General features: G+C 35.7%; 1 protein-coding gene across 1 annotated transcript in view; it reads right to left on the reverse strand.

Moving 5' to 3' along the window:
* Positions 1-236: 236 nt before the first annotated feature.
* The window catches only part of LOC142336255 (alpha-aminoadipic semialdehyde synthase, mitochondrial-like), a 127,271-nt gene continuing 107,606 nt past the window's right edge, over positions 237-19,901 (reverse strand). Inside the window, exons 16-17 of the mRNA XM_075384946.1 lie at positions 7,385-7,576; positions 237-770 (exon numbers count right to left, since the gene is read on the reverse strand). Of these exons, the coding sequence (XP_075241061.1) occupies positions 643-770; positions 7,385-7,576 (320 nt within the window). The 3' untranslated portion in view covers positions 237-642. The remainder of the gene's footprint in view (positions 771-7,384; positions 7,577-19,901) is intronic.

Consider the following 19,901-nt stretch of genomic DNA (forward strand, 5'->3'; position numbering starts at 1 on the left):
TATCTAAAACACTTTTCAAAATATTTCTTCATATTAATTGCAACGGATAGTGCAGCATCCTGTTAGACTAAAGTTATTGTTTATATAAAAAATACGCAATTCTTCACACACCTTAATGACAGCAAACAATTCATTCACATGGGAAAAGATACAGATCTAATCTTCCCTATCCTTCGCCTCTGTAACCCTATTTTAGTTAGACTTATGCACTTTAACTTTCATTGAAAAAAAAACTGTCAAAGCTCGCCTTAATTGGCTATACTGCAACGCAAATTAAAAACAGCACGAACCACAGCCGATAAATTAAATCTACAGATGTACATAAATAGCCATATTATCAGTTCATCAGTTTCAGAGAACAGCTCAACAATAACAAGCAATTATCTGCTCATTTCTTTATTGTAAAATAGAATCTTTAAAAAGAACAAACAAATAGCATTAAGAGAAGTGTTGAACTTTATTTCATAACGGAACTTCTTGTTTTTCCAAGTATTTCATCGCATTGTTTCCTATTTGCAACTTGGAGTAACGCATACAAAGAGCACTCACACGAGCAAGACTCTATTTGCTGAGCAGTTCTATAAATACGAGAAATAGTCTTGTTTATGTTTATTGTTAGTCTATTTGTTGTTTTGGTCACTACTATTGTTGTTTTGGCGTGAAGAATGTCTCCTTGTAGTCATCTAGTTTTTCCTCTCTCAGTTGGGCCAATAGTGGCTCGTAGAACTCTTTGTACACAGGGCGGATGAAGCCCTTTGCTGTTAACTCTTCTAAAAACCACATAGACCCAGTTCAACAGACGAAAAACAAGTATCCAACAAACAAACTTAGTTGCTGCAGAAATTTTGTTACAGCTCGCTGTACAGCTAATTACGAAATCTTAATTTTTTTCAATTTTATGCTGCAAATGAGGCATATTCAATTCGCACGTGGCCACTATCTTAAAGAAAAAAACGTATAAGTCAAGCCCGCATTACCGCAACAGCTATATTCCAACAAACACAACACTCCAGGGTTTCATAAAGTCTTACAATGTAAACATATCCAGCAGATTGCCGGAAAATATACGCCGTTGATTCCCGCCACTCCGATTGGAATTGGTACAAAAACAAAAAAAACACAAAAATTGACTTTTAGAAAAATGTCAAACGTAAGCCCCAATTTGAATGAATTTCGTAGTTAAGCACACGCCTGCTTCTCTATAAGATGATACAGCTATTACTATTAATACCAATAGATATTAGACCCGGCAAAACTAATTGGGAAAGAGGAATCAATTTTTGATTGACGAAGTATAAAATACATAGTTGGTAGGCTCCGGAGAATTGATTAGAAGTCAAACTTGAATTGAACCTCTGCCAGCTGGCCCATTCAGAAACCTGCGTATTGCATTATACAATCCAAATGAAAAAGCAAAACAGAAACTAGAATGAACAAGAAAAATACAATCTGAAAACTGAAAATTTTCTACAAAATGCAACTCTAAAACAACCATTCTCAACATAACATTTGCTTTTCCTGGATCAATCAATGATTTTCTAAATGGCGACCAAATATAAAACAAAAGAGAAGGCCAATAATAGCACCAGGTATCGCTTGCGGCTATTAACAAAATTCTCTACAAACTGCTAGGTCATCAACAAAGTACTAGAGAGGCATATGGTACAGTTGGTGTCGACACTGTGGCTATACACAGAACAGACGACACAAAAAAATAAAACCCTTAAATTTAAAGTAATTGTATTACGAAGAGAATTTTTGACAGTACAATAAACAAAGGAAATAGGCAGAAAACGACAACAGTATAGACTAAAACCGGCCAAAAGTTGACTCAACGCTACAAATTTTCCATTACAGAAACAAATAAAACAAATACGAGTCAAACCAAAGGGTCATCAAGACCACTAGAAACACTAATTGTAACTAAAAGACCAATTGCAACCAAAAAAAGCGAATAAAATGGCAAAAAAACAAATAGATCAAAATGGGGCCTTAAAGTCTAGTGAATGCCAAACTGATCTCGAAAGTACAATTTCGTGTTAATAGGTGTGAGGAAATCATTTATTTTGGACAAAAAGTTTGTATTAAACTTAAAGCGTTGCTTTGGAAATCTGGGACAAGAACAAAAAACTCGCTTGTTTATCACAAATTGCACGCCTATTTTTAATCCATGCGCAAAAACCACTGTTTTTCAGTTTTGTTCAGCAGATTGACCTAAGAACTTGCTTTCACGTGCGGCATTTACGTTCACATCCTAGCTCACATCCACTTACATTGAAGCTCACATTAAATAATCACAACAAAATCTCTTTGAGACGTTAAAAAATAAGAGCGCAATAATAGCCGGCTAACAATCTGGCGGCGGCTATTAAAAACAGATCCCATATTGAATTAGTAGCTAATTGTTTTGACTCTACTCAATTGTTAAAATTTTTAAACTCTACTCAACTTAAGAATGCAAATTGTCGAAAAATAGCCGCCGATGACCACACTTCCCAGTTGGGATTGAAACAATTATTAAGAACGAGAGTTGAAGATAGCCTAATTTTTTGTACGCGCCAAAAAAGTTTTCACTTGACCCGTAGTTCCTTTAGGTTCGATAAACATGGTGAATTGAGCCTCTAAATTGAAATACTATAAGCGTAAACTAAAACTAATAAGCAGTATCCGCCAAGAAACTTTGATAACTTAATGCACAGCTTTCAACCAAAAGGTCTTGGTTCCCGGGCTTTATATCTTTTCTAATGATTTCACTATTTGACCTGGAACCGCGTAAATTAGTTGAAAGAATTCTAAAATCCATTCAATTTAGTGAGAGCGGGTGACACTTGAGTGAACGGAAAAAAGCAAGTTTAAAAAACATGGCAGTAAAACTCTTGAAACAGAATACAAAGAATTGATTGACCAATTAGAATTTACTGAACCTGACCAGAAGACCAACAGAGCAATGCCAAAAGAAACAGACGCAGTCACAAATTTGAAAAACATAACCGACTAACGTCGGGCGAATTGCTCTCAAACGACCGGCGAGCTGTTGGCTCCGTCAGTAGCTAACCCCGGTATAGCTAAGCTAGCTCCAGCTTAATTGAAGGGGCATGAGGTGAGCGCAGCTGGGTGGGGGCCTGAACGATGTGCAGGTGTGGGAATTGGGGGTGGGTGAAGTGAGGGGGCTCATGTGGGGGCAGGGGTTTTTTTTTGGGGGGGGGGGTGTCAAACTCTAAGAACCGCAATTCACACCAGAAGTATAAGTCTCTAAAACAGTTTCTGTGAATCACATACTTGGAGACTATTGAGCTGAAAGGCGCTAGAAGAACTTCATGCCCACTGAGCGCTACCTCTTTATCCCGTTTCTGAGGACAAAATGTCAAGTGGGTCAGACGAAAAATCGATCAAGCGGAAAATCAAATAAACATGAGCGCAATTAACAACGATTTGCTACAAAGTGCTAATTAAGTCATTTATGATAAATCATTTTTACTATAATTCAGCGCTAACGAGGGTAATGGATGATATCACGCCACATAACAGCAGCTGAAGTGCCGCATCAACAAAAGAGTTAGGGAGAGAGAGAGAGAGATAAAATATGAAGGAAAAGGAGAAGGAAAGAAAACCCCAACCGACAGAGAGAGAGAGAGAAAGCTCGCGCTAGGAAAATTTTTCATGATGATATTTGACTGTGCAATTTGTTAGTAATTAAATCATAAAAAACAAAAGTACAAAATTAAAAAAAAAAATCCAAATTTCGCAGTGAAAAAAAGTTCAAAACCATTTTTTGTCTCTGTATTGCTGCCATGTATCCCATCTGCAAGACTATATAAGTTTCCTTGGCTAGTAGTGATCGTTAAACTCAGAAACGGACAAAAATGATCAAAAATTTTAAAAACAGTTGCCAATTTTAACAAATCTTGCTATAGTTCATAATATTATTATCTTCAGAACCATTTCATTATCTCAAGAAATTTTAACAAATCTTGCTACAGTTCATAATATTATTATCTTCAGAACCATTTCATTATCTCAAGAAACTATCAAGCTTTACCAAGCCTTATTTCAAGTCTTAAAAAATTTCACTGGCTCATAAAGAGCAATGAACTTGCAACATAAAAATTTTCATAAAAAAATTGAGTATTTAAATTTTATCAAAAAAATTGCTAAAATTCGAGTCATTAAAATATTGATAACCATTCCATTAATTCTTGAAACTATGCAACAGCTTATTTTCAAACCAAGGAGGAGGTTCCTGGTCCCATGAGGCCGGCAAATATAAAAAAACAAAAATTCAAAAAAAAACTTGAAAAAATCGCAAATATTTTATTAAAAAATGATTAAATTCCTGATAATAAAACTTGAACAACATTCAATGACATCTAGCAGCTATGCAGTAACCTATTATCAAAGCCTAGAGGAGATTCCTTTGCTCCTGAGGCTGGAGAAACCTAAAAATGACAAAATTTCAAAAAAGTTGAAAAAAATGCAAGTTTTAAAAAAAAAATTGCTAGAAGTTGTGATTTTAAAAAGTTGAAAATTGTTCCATAGATAGAAGTCCACAAAAAAATTTTCATTAAATTATTATCAAACTCTTAAGGATTTCTTGCGGCCCCTGGGGCTGGAAAAACGTGAAAAATAAAGGTAAAAAAATTGAAAAAAATTGCAGATTTTGCCCAAAAAGTGCTTAAATTCGTGATGTTAGAATGTTCAAAACCATTTCGTTACCAATAGAAACTACGAAGTGACCTAATATCAAACCCTAGAAAGGGTTCATTGACACCTAGAGCTGGAAAAACTCAAACATAAACATAAGTTTTCAAAAAACTTGAAAAAAATTGTGAATATTAGTATAAATTTGCGTGCTTTTGTTTTATTACCAAAACATATAGCTCTTAAAATAATCATAATAAGTACTTATGCAAAAGAATATTTTGGGCTCAAAAACTCCTAAAATGAACTTTAACTTAAAACTACGGCCTTCACAGTACCTTCACCACACTAAGTACTTGAAAGACTACTAAACGCGGCTAAGGGCCTCTAATGAAACTTAATGCCCGCTGGGCGCTACCTGTTTATCCCGTTTTTAAAGAAGAAAAGTCAAATGGGTCAGACAAAAATTCGGTCAAGCGAAAAATCGCATAAAAAATGCCAACAGGACTAATATAATTGCTACAAACTTCGATTGAGAGCAATCAAACAAAAACATTATGCGAGACTTCTAAGCTAAAATCCTGAAAACTTCATTCTATGAAACATAGCCATTAACTCTCGCACAAGCTTTCAAAAGGGTCCCTTGAAGGCCCACAAAAGATCAAGAAACTTGAAAAAAATGACAACTATTTTAAATAGATAAAAATTGCAAATTTTATTGAAAGTTGCTAAAAATCGAGATGTTAATATCTTCAAAACCAACTCCTTTTCTCTAGGGTCTTTCCAGTAAACAATCTTGCCAAAGATTTTCACTAGCCCTTAGTGATCGATAAACAGAAAACATAACAAAACAAATTTTTTGAATTTGAAGACAGATATTTTTTTAAGATTAGCTAAACATTGTGATAGTAATATCTCCAACGCCATTTCGTTGTCTATAGAAACGATGCAGCAACCGTTGTCTTAGTCAGCAGATAGCTGCGGCTTAGGGAGGCTAGTTGTAGTTCAATTGAGGAGGAGGAGTGGGAGGGGTTAGGCGCGGGTGGAGGGCGAGTGTGCGGGTGACGAGTGGTATGAGGTGGAAGAGGCTACTGGAATGGACTAGTAGGCCGTAATGCTCTAAGAGAATTTAATGCCTTCCCGGCTTTACCGGTTTACACCGTTTTTAAGGACGAAAAGTCAATAGGTTTCGACAAAAAAAATTGGTGAAGCGGAAATCGCATAGAAAAGACCATAGGACTATCATGATTATTACACATTTAGTTTGAGAGCTATTGAAAACCACTATCAATTTGGGTATTTAAGTTTGCACTACCAAAACATATAATGAAAACAGGAAACAGAATTATGACGTGCAAAACACCTTTATAAACTTTAAAAAATGTTAATTTGATAACTTGATAACCATCTCACAACAAAAAATTAAAAATACGAAAACAGTGAAATATTGAACCATTTTAGACGCAAAAATTTTAAAAAATGATCTTTTCACCCTCCCACCAGCAGGCCCTCCCACCAGCAGGTTCAACACTCTGACACTAATAGAAGAACTCATTTCAACCACAAAACACTAAATGCTATAAAAAAAATTGAAGAACACAAAAATTGTACATCTAAAAAGCTAATATGGGCTTCAGTTTGTCAAAATGCTTCCAAACGCACTAGTATTAGCTTAGATGAATTAAGAAAAAACCTTGGATTGAAAATGTTGGATAACATCTGAAAAATTGCTCTGAAAATGACGCATGTAATCAAAAAACCTCATATGACGCACTCTCTCAAAAAAAGAAAAATGAACAAAACACCACTTTTCTCTGATCTTCATGTTTTTTCAGTAATTTCACATGAACACTTTGTTTTCACGCTTTTCTTTTCCTGTTCCAAATAAACTCAACAAAATTACCGATAGAAAAAAGACGCTCCACCAATACTTGTTTTCGAATTGTAAAAAGACAGGGCACCAATACAATCCAAACTCTTTGCATTGTAAAAAAAATAGGAGCGCAATAATAGCCCGCTAAGATTAGGGCGGCTATAAACCAGAAATGAACGAACAATTTTTCGTTAAAACGAGTGGTGTCATTGATCGCACCTAAATTATAGCCGTCGAGAGGCTGGCGGTTGCTATTAACAATACCATAAATATGAAAGGAGCAATATGCGCGGCTACGATGAGAATGCACCATTACTTTATTCGAAATACTTGGTTGTCCATCAACCTTTATATAACCGCCTAACTTCAGGCGAATTAATCTCAAACGACCAGCGAGCAGTTGACTTAGTAGGAGCCAACTGATGCTTAGGGATGCTAGCATTAGGGGGGGGGGGGGGGGGGGGGGGGGGTTAGGTTGGTGGGATTGAATGAGATTGGAGGCTGGACGCGGGGGGTCCAAAACGCCAGGTGGAGGAGTGACGGGGGTGGTGAGGAGATTGAGTTGGGGAGTTTTACCGAGGTGGAGGGGTCAAACACTTAAGATTAAGCACCGCCCTTCACACCATGAATTTATGTATCCTCAGGTTTCAGTGAATCGCATAATTAAAGACTAGTAGGCATGAGGCTCTAAGAGAGCTGCTCAGCCATGTAATTTCCACCGAGCGTCACCTGTTTATCCCGTTTCTGAGGATGTAAAGTCAAAATGGTCAGACGAAAAATGGGTCAAGCGAAAAAACGGATTAAAAAGACCAAAGAACTAATATAATTGCTACAAACTTCGCTTGAGAGTAATTAATAACATTATATACTTACCCCTGAGTAGCATTTTGGCTGCAAGTGCACAGGGTAGTCCGACCCACTTAGACATTGCAGAGTATCCGTATGGATCTCCATATTGGACCATGGACACATTTACTGTCTCAATGCCCTCTTTCCCACTCCTCTCGCACACTTTCTCCACTTCGAATGAATGTCGCATCACTAGGAAGTCCCGCTCCCCACGTTCTAAAAGAACCAAACCAACAAATGTATACGTCTCAAAATGGATCTCAACTCACCACTCCCCCACGAGATCAATTAAATTATACAAACTATGCATCCGCTCTATTCGCTACCGCCGGTTTTTGCCATTGGGTAATTGTCGCGTATCCCTATTACGTCTTCATCACAAAATTCAGCTTCTTGGTACTTCCTAGCCGTCAGAAAAACAAAATTGTTGAAGCTAACGTGTTTTTTTCTGATATCTTGAATTGCCAAGAGCTGAATTGAACTTAAAGGATATTGAAGATATTGCTGGAGTTAATGAAATGCCTCTCAAGAAATTAGATCAATTGCTTAATCGTCATTGCGTAAGCACTTATCGAGCCTCAAGAAAGCAAAAAATATTGGACAAAGATACGCAACTAAAGGCATAAAGCGTGTGATTCAGCTCTTTAATCTTAAACTGAAAATCGACCGGTGAGATTTTGGCAATCTGGCATTTCTTGACGTCAAACGAAATTTTAGAACAAAACATTTTCAGTCCGTGAAGAACTCAGGAAGTAAAAAAAACTCCATACTGTCATTTATCAAATTAGCAACTATTTTTCCCCTATTGTCAGGGGCGATGCGACTTAAACATAACCGACTAACGTCACGCCAATTGCTCTCAAACGATTAGCGAGCAGTGGGCTCCGGTAGTAGCCATCTGGGGCTTCGGGATGCATCAGCTGGGTGTGAGCGGAGTTGGGGGTGGTCAAGTGATTGTGGGCGGTGGTTAAGTGATTGGTGGGGGGTAGCAATGTTGGAGAGCTGGACGAGAGGGGGGGGGTTCCAAATCTTCGGGTTGGAGGAGGGTGACTGGGCGGGGGTAACAGAGAGGGGTAAATCTTTAAGACCAAGGACCACCCTTCTCACCATGAAACCACATACTTAAAGACTAGAAAAGCGTGAGGCTCTAAGAGAGCTGCTCGGCTACTTAATTCCCTCTGGGGCTAACTTTGAGGGCGAAAGACAAATGGGTCAGACGAAAAATCAGTCAAGCGGAAAATTGCATAAAAAACCACAGGACTATTATATTTGCTACAAAATTTGTTGGAGAGCAATTAAAAAGATACAGCGTTGCCTATAATTCGCACAGCCTGGCAGGTAAAAAAAACTAATTAAAATTCTATATTTTTGACAAAAAAAATACGAAATATTTTTCAAAAAAAACAAACAACTTATGTCGGATGACTTGCTCTTGAACGACATGTGGGGCAGTTTATTGACGGCTATAGCTCAGACCTCATAGGGGTTCGATCCCTCGGCCTCCATGATATCAGTCTAATATCCTAACCACTAAACTACAACGTTTTTGATTCTCACTAGTTCTCAATCGCTATTATATTAGCGAAAAAATCAATTCGCAATGAGATCAACTGAATGAAGAAATGACGAAATGAAGAAGTGACGCGTGATAAAGACATTTGAGAAAACATAGCCGGCAGATTGCCGGAAAATAGCCGCGATAGACGCTTGTGGCCTTCCATGAATTGAAACAACAAAAGAAAAAAGATAGACAGATTGATCACCAGTCCTTTAATAGACCATTAGACTTTTTGGTTAGATTCTGACTGTCACTTTTATGAGACACATACGCTCTATAAGAAAAAACCCTAATGGAGCTTTTTTCAAAAAAAATATTTGAAATTAATACATAGGAATAAGGGCATATATGTTTGGCACTACTTAGACGCACGCTATTGATCTTTAACTAGTAGATGTACATGAGATTTAAAGTTCATTAAGTGAGTTCAGAAATCATTTTTTTAGTGAGTAAGTGACGCAATTGAACTAAAAGCCGAACAAATGACGTCAAGCACACAAATTTTAACTGCAAAGCATTAGAAATCACTGAAATTGAAAAAATCAATTCCAGGAAGTCAAGTTGCAAGAATCATCGATAGAGACGACGAATTAACAAAAAAGGCCTCCCCAATAAAAGCTGCTACCGCCTCGCAGCTATTAAACAAACAGAAAAGCTATTAAACCAAAATTTTGCATAAACGAAGACGCACATTTTCAATAATTGCGTCAAACTTCGCCCCAGAGCAATTAAAAAATCGGATCTTTTCTGTGTGTGCCCCAATACATTATGCATTCCAGGCTTCAGAGCACAGGTCCTTGCATAGTAACTCAATTTAAAAATGACACCTGCATATGGGTGTTGCAAATTAATATACACTCACTAAACAAAGGGAAAACATCCAAAGTATCAATCAAGAGAAAGCCCCTACCCTATAGGGTAGTCGATCAACTCGGAGGCGGAACGTCAACTCCAATATGAATTTAAAAACTCTGACACCATTCAAACCTCAAAGCATTATAAATAAAAAAAATATAGCTTCAGTAGGAATAAGCAAGGGTGTACAAGATGAATTCAAATCGAGATTTGAACGAACTATAAGTTGATTTAGGACAACAACCGCTCCTATTCTATCATGGCTCCAACAAATGCTTTGACAACGGTACGCCGGCGCAGTGATCGCGCGCCACAGAAATGGAGGTACACAAAAGCCCCAGGCCATGTTTTGTCCTGGTGTATGTAATTACGTATGATAAGATCCTTTTCTCTCAATGAATCTTGCCGCCAGCCTCTGTGACTTTTGACGCTGACAGCTAAGTCCCGCAGTACAGGACAGAACATTGAACAGGTAGCCTTTTGGATTGGTTCAATTTCTATTAAAATATACTTCAATTTTTTCATGTTCTCTTGATATACGAGTCCGGTCTGTGTTTGTCAACGGATCAAACACTTTTCCAATTGAAAAGTTTTGCTGAAGCGTGATACAAACAGTTTGTTTGCTTTCATATGTGATCGGCCGTAATAAACAGTTGTGGCATTTCCATAAGCAAAGATTTCTCGCTGTAATGTCTAAAGAGCGCTCCACTTCATCGAGCACATACTTCATATACACTTCATAAATTTTTCATATATACGACATCATGACATACTTCATGAGCAAGTTGGCAAACGAATTGCGTATATTTTTGTGTCTGATGTGTGCACAGCCACCTTTTGGACTGTATAACGCATGAACTACATTAAATGTTACTCCACATGCCCAGGTCGATGGTATTTTCACAGATTCTCAGCAGTATCGGAGGACAATGCCATCTGTAATGCTCCCATGGTAAGATCCAAATTTTCACTTTCAATTGGAAGCGTATCCAACCATCACGAAGTTCTTCCTTCCTCTGCGATATCTCAATAAAAATATGTCCGCAACTACACCTCTCCTTTGTTAAACTTTCGCGAGGTTGCAACAGCTTCTTATGTTTTCTTATCTTCAAGGATCTGTTCTTGCATAATAACTGGATTTAAAGCGCTTTTCTTCTCATTTGCCGTTTCTGCAGGCAAAAAAAATTCAGACCTCCTTCTCTCATTAGAGAAAAGATAAGTCGATACTTATCGTTGAAGAAAAGGAGGTTACGCATTGAAGGGCTCAACTCGTTTCAACTATATTTTTTGCGTCGTGAAGTAACTTAGCAGAATTTGGCTTCGTTCTCGCAATAAATGTGAGTTTAAGTTAGACTACAACTGTCTAAGAATTATAGACATTTCGAGGAGACTCCCTATTGTGCTAACTAATTTTTCGGAGTACGATCCAATCTCTTGGCTACTGTTCTTTCAGATACTCCCCACAGCATTCATTTGATCCGACCATGGATCATAGACCACGCTGATCTTCAATCATGCCATCATCTAATCTCAAAAAAGCACTATTCTGATTAGCAATTGTTGTTTCTAAATCTTATTTCCAAATTTGCACCATTACAGTCATCGGCGTACCACGTATGGGTGATATTCTGATCTTCGAGTAAAAATATGAGTGGAAGAACATCTGTGTCGTATTTTCTTGAGAGTTAATCAATTTTTGTCTATGAAGAGGTCTGATGGTGCCATACGATTTCTAACTGCTGCACAAAGTGACGGAAAAAAATTCCGATGTTCAAGGCAAGACCTCTGTTAAGACTGTTGAATGATCTTGGCATAAAGAAGAATTCCTTCTAAACTTTCATCGTGGAAGCGCATGAAAAGCAGATTGAATGCCACTCTTTTGCCAAGACAGCTGTACATTCTCCCCATTTTACAAGCTGTTGTTTGGCACATTTTACAATGTTATTACTCCTCTTAGTACCTCGCCAACACCAGTTGAACTAACCCCCGACTATTTATCTTATGCTATCAGACGGCCAGCATTGCAAGGAGCCAAAAATGCTAGATCCTCATTCGCATCTCTGAAGGCGAGGTTCGACAATGTTTTAAACAAACCGACTAACGTCGGACAAACTGCTCTCAAAAGACAGGCGGGGCAATTTCATTAAAGGCTGTAGACTAGATAAATTTTCTTTTATGGGTGCAAAGCATCCAACCAGGGTGGGATTCGAACACGACACCTCGGGATTCCCAGCCTTATAGCCTTCACCACTCGGCTAACAGTCCCTCTATCCAGCTACAATCGCTTTTACTTTACGAACAAAATTTACTTAAGAGTGAGCGCAATTAAGATCACTCAAAGATGATGAAGCGTGAAGAAGTCATTTGAGAAGTCAAAGAACGACGTGGAACAGAACTAAATCGTCGCCATTCGGTTGCGTTAAGACTGGAAGGACCGTGACTGCCATTTGTCTTCATTGCTGACCGTCTGATTTCCGATGCATTTATTTTTTTCAAAGGAGGAAGTTTTTTTTTAACAGCTCTAGCAGATTTCTTTGTCTCTAACTCTCTAACACCATGAATCCCTCATCCTAATTGTCCTATTTTTTGTTAGGAAAATCAAGTTTTAGTAAAGAGAAGATGACATTGCATCTTGTGTTCCTATATTCATCAATTTTAGGAAAAACTAGCAGGCCCGCAAAAGCAGCGCAAGAAAATCATTTGAAAGAATAGGTTTAAAACTGAGAATTTTTCCGTACCATCTCGAGCTCTAAGCCATACCCCTCGTTCAACAGCCACAGGTATTACGTTACGTTACCGATGTGTTTGGTTTAGTATATTACACCAAGTAACACCAATTTTTTGATTAAAGACTTAATTGGCTGAGCTATCTTGCATATTTAAGAACCGCTAAGACCGCTAACGAACTTCTACAAGACAGCAGAGTGCAACTCATATAAAACATTAATCTACATGTTTAAGGTGCGGTAAAACAGGCGAAGAGCGGATGAAAATAAAATCCTAAATTTTCGAAAAAAATCGCATCTTTCGAGATCACATTTTATACTGCCAAATTACCTATAAAATCCAAGTCCAACACCCAAACACGAATGAACGATTCATCTCCCCCATACTCAAAAGAGCTGCGGCACTTACAGCTGAAAGCCCCGAGGGGATTACATGTGCTGCAAGTGCCGACCAACTGGGAGCGCGAAAGCTGGAGATGAAAAGTCCAAACGTGTCCAAGTGAAGGACTTGGCCAATCTACCTCCATCATAATTGCAGGTGAACATTAACAATCTATTACAATAGATGACGTCGTCACATACGACGTAATCTTAAATTCGTGCTTAAAGAAAGTGAGAAACGAAAGTGAGAAAAGAAAGTGAGAAAAAGTGAGAAAAGAAAGTGAGAAAAGACAGTGAGGAAAGAAAAAGAGAAAAGAAAGTGGAAGAAGAAAGTGAGGGAAAAAAGTGAGGAAAAACAGTGAGAAAAGAAAGTGAGGAAAAACAGTGAGAAAAGAAAGTGAGAAAAGAAAGTGAGAAAAGAAAGTGAGAAAAGAAAGTGAGAAAAGAAAGTGAGAAAAAAAGTGAGAAAAAAGGGAGGAAAAAAATGAGAAAAGAAAATGAAAAAAGAAAGAGTAAAGTGAGAAAAGAAAGTGAGAGAAGAAAGTGAGAAAAGAAAGTGAGAAAAGTGAGAAAAAAATGGAGAAAAGGAAGAGAGAAAAGGAAATGAGAAAAGAAAATGAGAAAAGAAAGTGAGACAAGAAAGTGAGAAAAGAAAGTGAGAAAAGAAAGTGATGAAAAAAAGTGAGAAAAGAAAGTTAGAAAAGGAAGTGAGAAAAGAAAAAGAGAAAAGAAAAAGAGAAAAGAAAGAGAGAAAAGAAAGTGAGAAAAGAAAGTGAGAAAAGAAAATGAGAAAAGAAAATGAGAAAAGAAAGTGAGAAACGAAAGTGAGAAAAGAAAGTGAGAAAAGAAAGTGAGGAAAAAAGAGAAAAGAAAGCGAGAAAAGAAAAAGAGAAAAGAAAGTGAGAAAAGAAAAGAGAAAAGAAAAAGAGAAAAGAAAAAGAGAAAAGAAAATGAGAAACGAAAGTGAGGAAAGAAGGTGAGAAAAGAAAGGGAGAAAAAATGAGGAAAAAATGAGAAAAGAAAGTGAGAAAAGAAAGTGAGAAAAGAAAGCGAGAAAAGAAAGTGAGAAAAAAAGTGAGAAAAGAAAGTGAGAAAAGAAAGTGAGAAAAGAAAATGAGAAACGAAAGTGAGGAAAGAAGGTGAGAAAAGAAAGTGAGAAAAAATGAGGAAAAAATGAGAAAAGAAAGTGAGAAAAGAAAGTGAGAAAAAAGTGAGAAAAGAAAGTGAGAAAAAAACGAAAAAAGAGAGAGAAAAAAGAAGAGAAAAGAAAGTGAGGAAAAAGAGAAAAGAAAAAGAGAAAAGAAAGTGAGAAAAGAGAGTGAGAAAAGAAAGTGAGAAAAGTGAGAAAAGAAAGTGAGAAAAGTGAGAAAAGAAAGTGAGAAAAGAAAGTGAGCAAAACAAGTGAGAAAAGAAAGTGAGAAAAGAAAGTGAGAAAAGAAAGTGAGAAAAGAAAGTGAGAAAAGAAAGTGAGAAAAGAAAGTGAGAAAAGATAGTGAGGAAAGAAAAAGAGAAAAGAAAGTGGAGGAAGAAAGTGAGGGAAAAAAGAAGAAAAACAGTGAGAAAAGAAAGTGAGAAAAGAAAGTGAGAAAAGAAAGTGAGAAAAGAAAGTGAGAAAAGAAAGTGAGAAAAGAAAGTGAGAAAAGAAAAGTGAGAAAAGAAAGTGAGAAAAGAAAGTGAGAAAAGAAAGTGAGAAAAGAACGTGAGAAAAGAAAATGAGAAAAGGTGAGAAAAGTGAGCAAAAGAAGTGAGAAAAGAAAACGAGAAAAGAAAGTGAGAAAAGAAAGTGAGAAAAGAGAGTGAGAAAAGAAAGTGAGAAAAGAAAGTGAGAAAAGTGAGAAAAGAAAGTGAGAAAAGAAAGTGAGCAAAACAAGTGAGAAAAGAAAGTGAGAAAAGAAAGTGAGAAAAGAAAGTGAGAAAAGAAAGTGAGAAAAGATAGTGAGGAAAGAAAAAGAGAAAAGAAAGTGGAGGAAGAAAGTGAGGGAAAAAAGAGGAAAAACAGTGAGAAAAGAAAGTGAGAAAAGAAAGTGAGAAAAGAAAGTGAGAAAAGAAAGTGAGAAAAGAAAGTGAGAAAAGAAAGTGAGAAAAGAAAAGTGAGAAAAGAAAGTGAGAAAAGAAAGTGAGAAAAGAAAGTGAGAAAAGAACGTGAGAAAAGAAAATGAGAAAAGGTGAGAAAAGTGAGCAAAAGAAGTGAGAAAAGAAAACGAGAAAAGAAAGTGAGAAAAGAAAGTGAGAAAAGAAAGTGAGAAAAGAAAGTGAGAAAAGGAAGTGAGAAAAGAAAATGAGAAACGAAGGTGACGAAAGAAGGTGAGAAAAGAAAGTGAGCAAAAAAGTGAGAAAAGAAAGTGAGAAAAGAAAGTGAGAAAAAAAAGTGAGAACAGAAAGTGAGAAGAGAAAAAGAGAAAATAAAAAGAGAAAACAAAGCGAGAAAAGAAAGTGAGAAAAGAAAGTGAGAAAAGAAAAGTGAGAAAAGAAAGTGAGAAAAGAACGTGAGAAAAAAAAGTGAGCAGAGAAAGTGAGAAGATAAAGTGAGAAAAGAAAGTGAGAAGAGAGTGAGAAAGAGAGAAAGTGAGAGAAAAAAGTGAGAGAAGAAAGTGAGAAAAGAAAGTGAGAAAAGAAAGTGACAAAAGAAAGTGACAAAAGAAAGTGAGAGAAGTGCGAAAAAAAGTGATAAAAGAAAGTGAGAAAAAAGTGAGAAAAGAAAGTGAGAAAAGAAAGTGAGAAAAGAAAGTGAGAAAAGAAAGTGAGAAAAGAAAGTGAGAAAAAAAGTGAGAAAAGAAAGTGCGATAAGAAAGTGAGAAAAGAAAGTGAGAAAAGAAAAGTGAGAAAAGAAAGTGAGAAAAGAAAGTGAGAAAAGAAAGTGAGAAAAGAAATTGAGAAAAGAAATTGAGAAAAGAAAGTGAGAAGAGAAAAAGAGAAAATAAAAAGAGAAAACAAAGCGCGAAAAGAAAGTGAGAAAAAAAAGTGAGAAAAGAAAGTGAGAACAGAAAGTGAGAAAAGAAAGTGAGAAAAGAACTTGAGAAAAAAAAGTGAGCAGAGGAAGTGAGAAAAGAAAGTGAGAAGAGAAAGTGAGAAAAGAAAGTGAGAAAAGAAAGTGAGAAAAGAAAAAGAAAGTGAGAAAAGAAAGTGGGGAAAGTGAGCAAAAGTTACTCTCAATCTCAATCCCAAGAAAAGTGAGAAAAGAAAGTGAGAAAAGAAAGTGAGAAAAGAACGTGAGAAAAAAAAGTGAGCAGAGAAAATGAGAAGATAAAGTGAGAAAAGAAAGTGAGAAAAGAAAGTGAGAAAAAAGTGAGAAAAAAGGGAGGAAAAAAATGAGAAAAGAAAATGAAAAAAGAAAGAGTAAAGTGAGAAAAGAAAAAGAGAGAAGAAAGTGAGAGAAGAAAGTGAGAAAAGAAAGTGAGAAAAGTGAGAAAAAAATGGAGAAAAGGAAGAGAGAAAAGAAAATGAGAAAAGAAAATGAGAAAAGAAAGTGAGACAAGAAAGTGAGAAAAGAAAGTGAGAAAAGAAAGTGAGAAAAGAAAGCGAGAAAAGAAAGTGAGAAAAAAAGTGAGAAAAGAAAGTGAGAAAAGAAAGTGAGAAAAGAAAATGAGAAACGAAAGTGAGGAAAGAAGGTGAGAAAAGAAAGTGAGAAAAAATCAGGAAAAAATGAGAAAAGAAAGTGAGAAAAGAAAGTGAGAAAAGAAAGTGAGAAAAAAACGAAAAAAGAGAGAGAAAAAAGAAGAGAAAAGAAATTGAGGAAAAAGAGAAAAGAAAAAGAGAAAAGAAAGTGAGAAAAGAGAGTGAGAAAAGAAAGTGAGAAAAGTGAGAAAAGAAAGTGAGAAAAGTGAGAAAAGAAAGTGAGAAAAGAAAGTGAGCAAAACAAGTGAGAAAAGAAAGTGAGAAAATAAAGTGAGAAAAGAAAGTGAGAAAAGAAAGTGAGAAAAGAAAGTGAGAAAAGATAGTGAGGAAAGAAAAAGAAACGAAAGTGGAGGAAGAAAGTGAGGGAAAAAAGAGGAAAAACAGTGAGAAAAGAAAGTGAGAAAAGAAAGTGAGAAAAGAAAGTGAGAAAAGAAAAGTGAGAAAAGAAAGTGAGAAAAGAAAGTGAGAAAAGAAAGTGAGAAAAGAAAGTGAGAAAAGAAAGTGAGAAAAGAAAGTGAGAAAAGAAAGTGAGAAAAGAACGTGAGAAAAGAAAATGAGAAAAGGTGAGAAAAGTGAGCAAAAGAAGTGAGAAAAGAAAAAGAGAAAAGAAAGTGAGAAAAGAAAGTGAGAAAAAAAAGTGAGAAAAGAAAGTGAGAAAAGAAAGTGAGAAAAAAAGTGAGAACAGAAAGTGAGAAGAGAAAAAGAGAAAATAAAAAGAGAAAACAAAGCGAGAAAAGAAAGTGAGAAAAGAAAGTGAGAAAAGAAAAGTGAGAAAAGAAAGTGAGAAAAGAAAGTGAGAAAAGAACGTGAGAAAAAAAAGTGAGCAGAGAAAGTGAGAAGATAAAGTGAGAAAAGAAAGTGAGAAGAGAGTGAGAAAGAGAGAAAGTGAGAGAAAAAAGTGAGAGAAGAAAGTGAGAAAAGAAAGTGAGAAAAGAAAGTGACAAAAGAAAGTGAGAGAAGTGCGAAAAAAAGTGATAAAAGAAAGTGAGAAAAAAGTGAGAAAAGAAAGTGAGAAAAGAAAGTGAGAAAAGTGAGAAAAGAAAGTGAGAAAAGAAAGTGAGCAAAACAAGTGAGAAAAGAAAGTGAGAAAATAAAGTGAGAAAAGAAAGTGAGAAAAGAAAGTGAGAAAAGAAAGTGAGAAAAGATAGTGAGGAAAGAAAAAGAAAAGAAAGTGGAGGAAGAAAGTGAGGGAAAAAAGAGGAAAAAACAGTGAGAAAAGAAAGTGAGAAAAGAAAGTGAGAAAAGAAAGTGAGAAAAGAAAGTGAGAAAAGAAAAGTGAGAAAAGAAAGTGAGAAAAGAAAGTGAGAAAAGAAAGTGAGAAAAGAAAGTGAGAAAAGAAAGTGAGAAAAGAAAGTGAGAAAAGAACGTGAGAAAAGAAAATGAGAAAAGGTGAGAAAAGTGAGCAAAAGAAGTGAGAAAAGAAAAAGAGAAAAGAAAGTGAGAAAAGAAAGTGAGAAAAGAAAGTGAGAAAAGAAAGTGAGAAAAGAAAGTGAGAAACGAAGGTGACGAAAGAAGGTGAGAAAAGAAAGTGAGCAAAAAAAGTGAGAAAAGAAAGTGAGAAAAGAAAGTGAGAAAAGAAAGTGAGAAAAAAAAGTGAGAACAGAAAGTGAGAAGAAAAAAAGAGAAAATAAAAAGAGAAAACAAAGCGAGAAAAGAAAGTGAGAAAAGAAAGTGAGAAAAGAAAAGTGAGAAAAGAAAGTGAGAAAAGAAAGTGAGAAAAGAACGTGAGAAAAAAAAGTGAGCAGAGAAAGTGAGAAGATAAAGTGAGAAAAGAAAGTGAGAAGAGAGTGAGAAAGAGAGAAAGTGAGAGAAAAAAGTGAGAAAAGAAAGTGAGAAAAGAAAGTGACAAAAGAAAGTGACAAAAGAAAGTGAGAAAAGTGCGAAAAAAAGTGATAAAAGAAAGTGAGAAAAAGTGAGAAAAGAAAGTGAGAAAAGAAAGTGAGAAAAGAAAGTGAGAAAAGAAAACGAGAAAAGAAAGTGAGAAAAGAAAGTGAGAAAAGAAAGTGAGAAAAAAAGTGAGAAAAGAAAGTGCGAAAAGAAAGTGAGAAAAGAAAGTGAGAAAAGAAAGTGAGAAAAGAAAAGTGAGAAAAGAAAGCGAGAAAAGAAAGTGACAAAAGAAAGTGAGAAAAGAAATTGAGAAAAGAAATTGAGAAAAGAAAGTGAGAAGAGAAAAAGAGAAAATAAAAAGAGAAAACAAAGCGCGAAAAGAAAGTGAGAAAAAAAGTGAGAAAAGAAAGTGAGAACAGAAAGTGAGAAAAGAAAGTGAGAAAAGAACTTGAGAAAAAAAAAGTGAGCAGAGAAAGTGAGAAAAGAAAGTGAGAAGAGAAAGTGAGAAAAGAAAGTGAGAAAAGAAAAAGAAAGTGAGAAAAGAAAGTGGGGAAAGTGAGCAAAAGTTACTCTCAATCTCAATCTCAAGAAAAGTGAGAAAAGAAAGTGAGAAAAGAACGTGAGAAAAAAAAGTGAGCAGAGAAAGTGAGAAGATAAAGTGAGAAAAGAAAGTGAGAAGAGAGTGAGAAAGAGAGAAAGTGAGAGAAAAAAGTGAGAGAAGAAAGTGAGAAAAGAAAGTGAGAAAAGAAATTGAGAAAAGAAAGTGACAAAAGAAAGTGACAAAAGAAAGTGAGAAAAGTGCGAAAAAAAGTGATAAAAGAAAGTGAGAAAAAAGTGAGAAAAGTAAGTGAGAAAAAAAAGTGGAAAAAAAAGTGAGAAAAGAAAGTGAGAAAAGAAAGTGAGAAAAGAAAGTGAGAAAAGAAAGTGAGAAAAGAAAGTGAGAAAAGAAAGTGAGAAAAAAAGTGAGAAAAGTGCAAAAAGAAAGTGCGAAAAGAAAGTGAGAAAAGAAAGTGAGAAAAGAAAGTGAGAAAAGAAAAGTGAGAAAAGAAAGTGAGAAAAGAAAGTGAGAAAAGAAAGTGAGAAAAGAAATTGAGAAAAGAAATTGAGAAAAGAAAGTGAGAAGAGAAAAAGAGAAAATAAAAAGAGAAAACAAAGCGAGAAAAGAAAGTGAGAAAAAAAAGTGAGAAAAGAAAGTGAGAACAGAAAGTGAGAAAAGAAAGTGAGAAAAGAACTTGAGAAAAAAAAGTGAGCAGAAAGTGAGAAAAGAAAGTGAGAAGAGAAAGTGAGAAAAGAAAGTGAGAAAAGAAAGTGAGAAAAGAAAAAGAAAGTGAGAAAAGAAAGTGGGGAAAGTGAGCAAAAGTTACTCTCAATCTATCTAATTCGGGACACTTTCTTAAGGCCCTGCTCAACTTTTTGAGTTTCTTTCTGTCAGACTCTTGGCTTTTCGTTTTATAGACAGAATAATTTAATGCCGTCTGCAACCGCTCAACAGCAACCATAATTTGTTGCTCAAATTTTTCGATCTTAGCTTTAAAGCTTTGCTGCAGTCCTTTTATTGGTAAAGCAGTCATATCTGAAA

This window comes from Convolutriloba macropyga, chromosome 3 (genome assembly GCF_964194025.1).
Source record: "Convolutriloba macropyga chromosome 3, txConMacr16.3, whole genome shotgun sequence".
Lineage (NCBI taxonomy): Eukaryota > Metazoa > Xenacoelomorpha > Acoela > Convolutidae > Convolutriloba > Convolutriloba macropyga.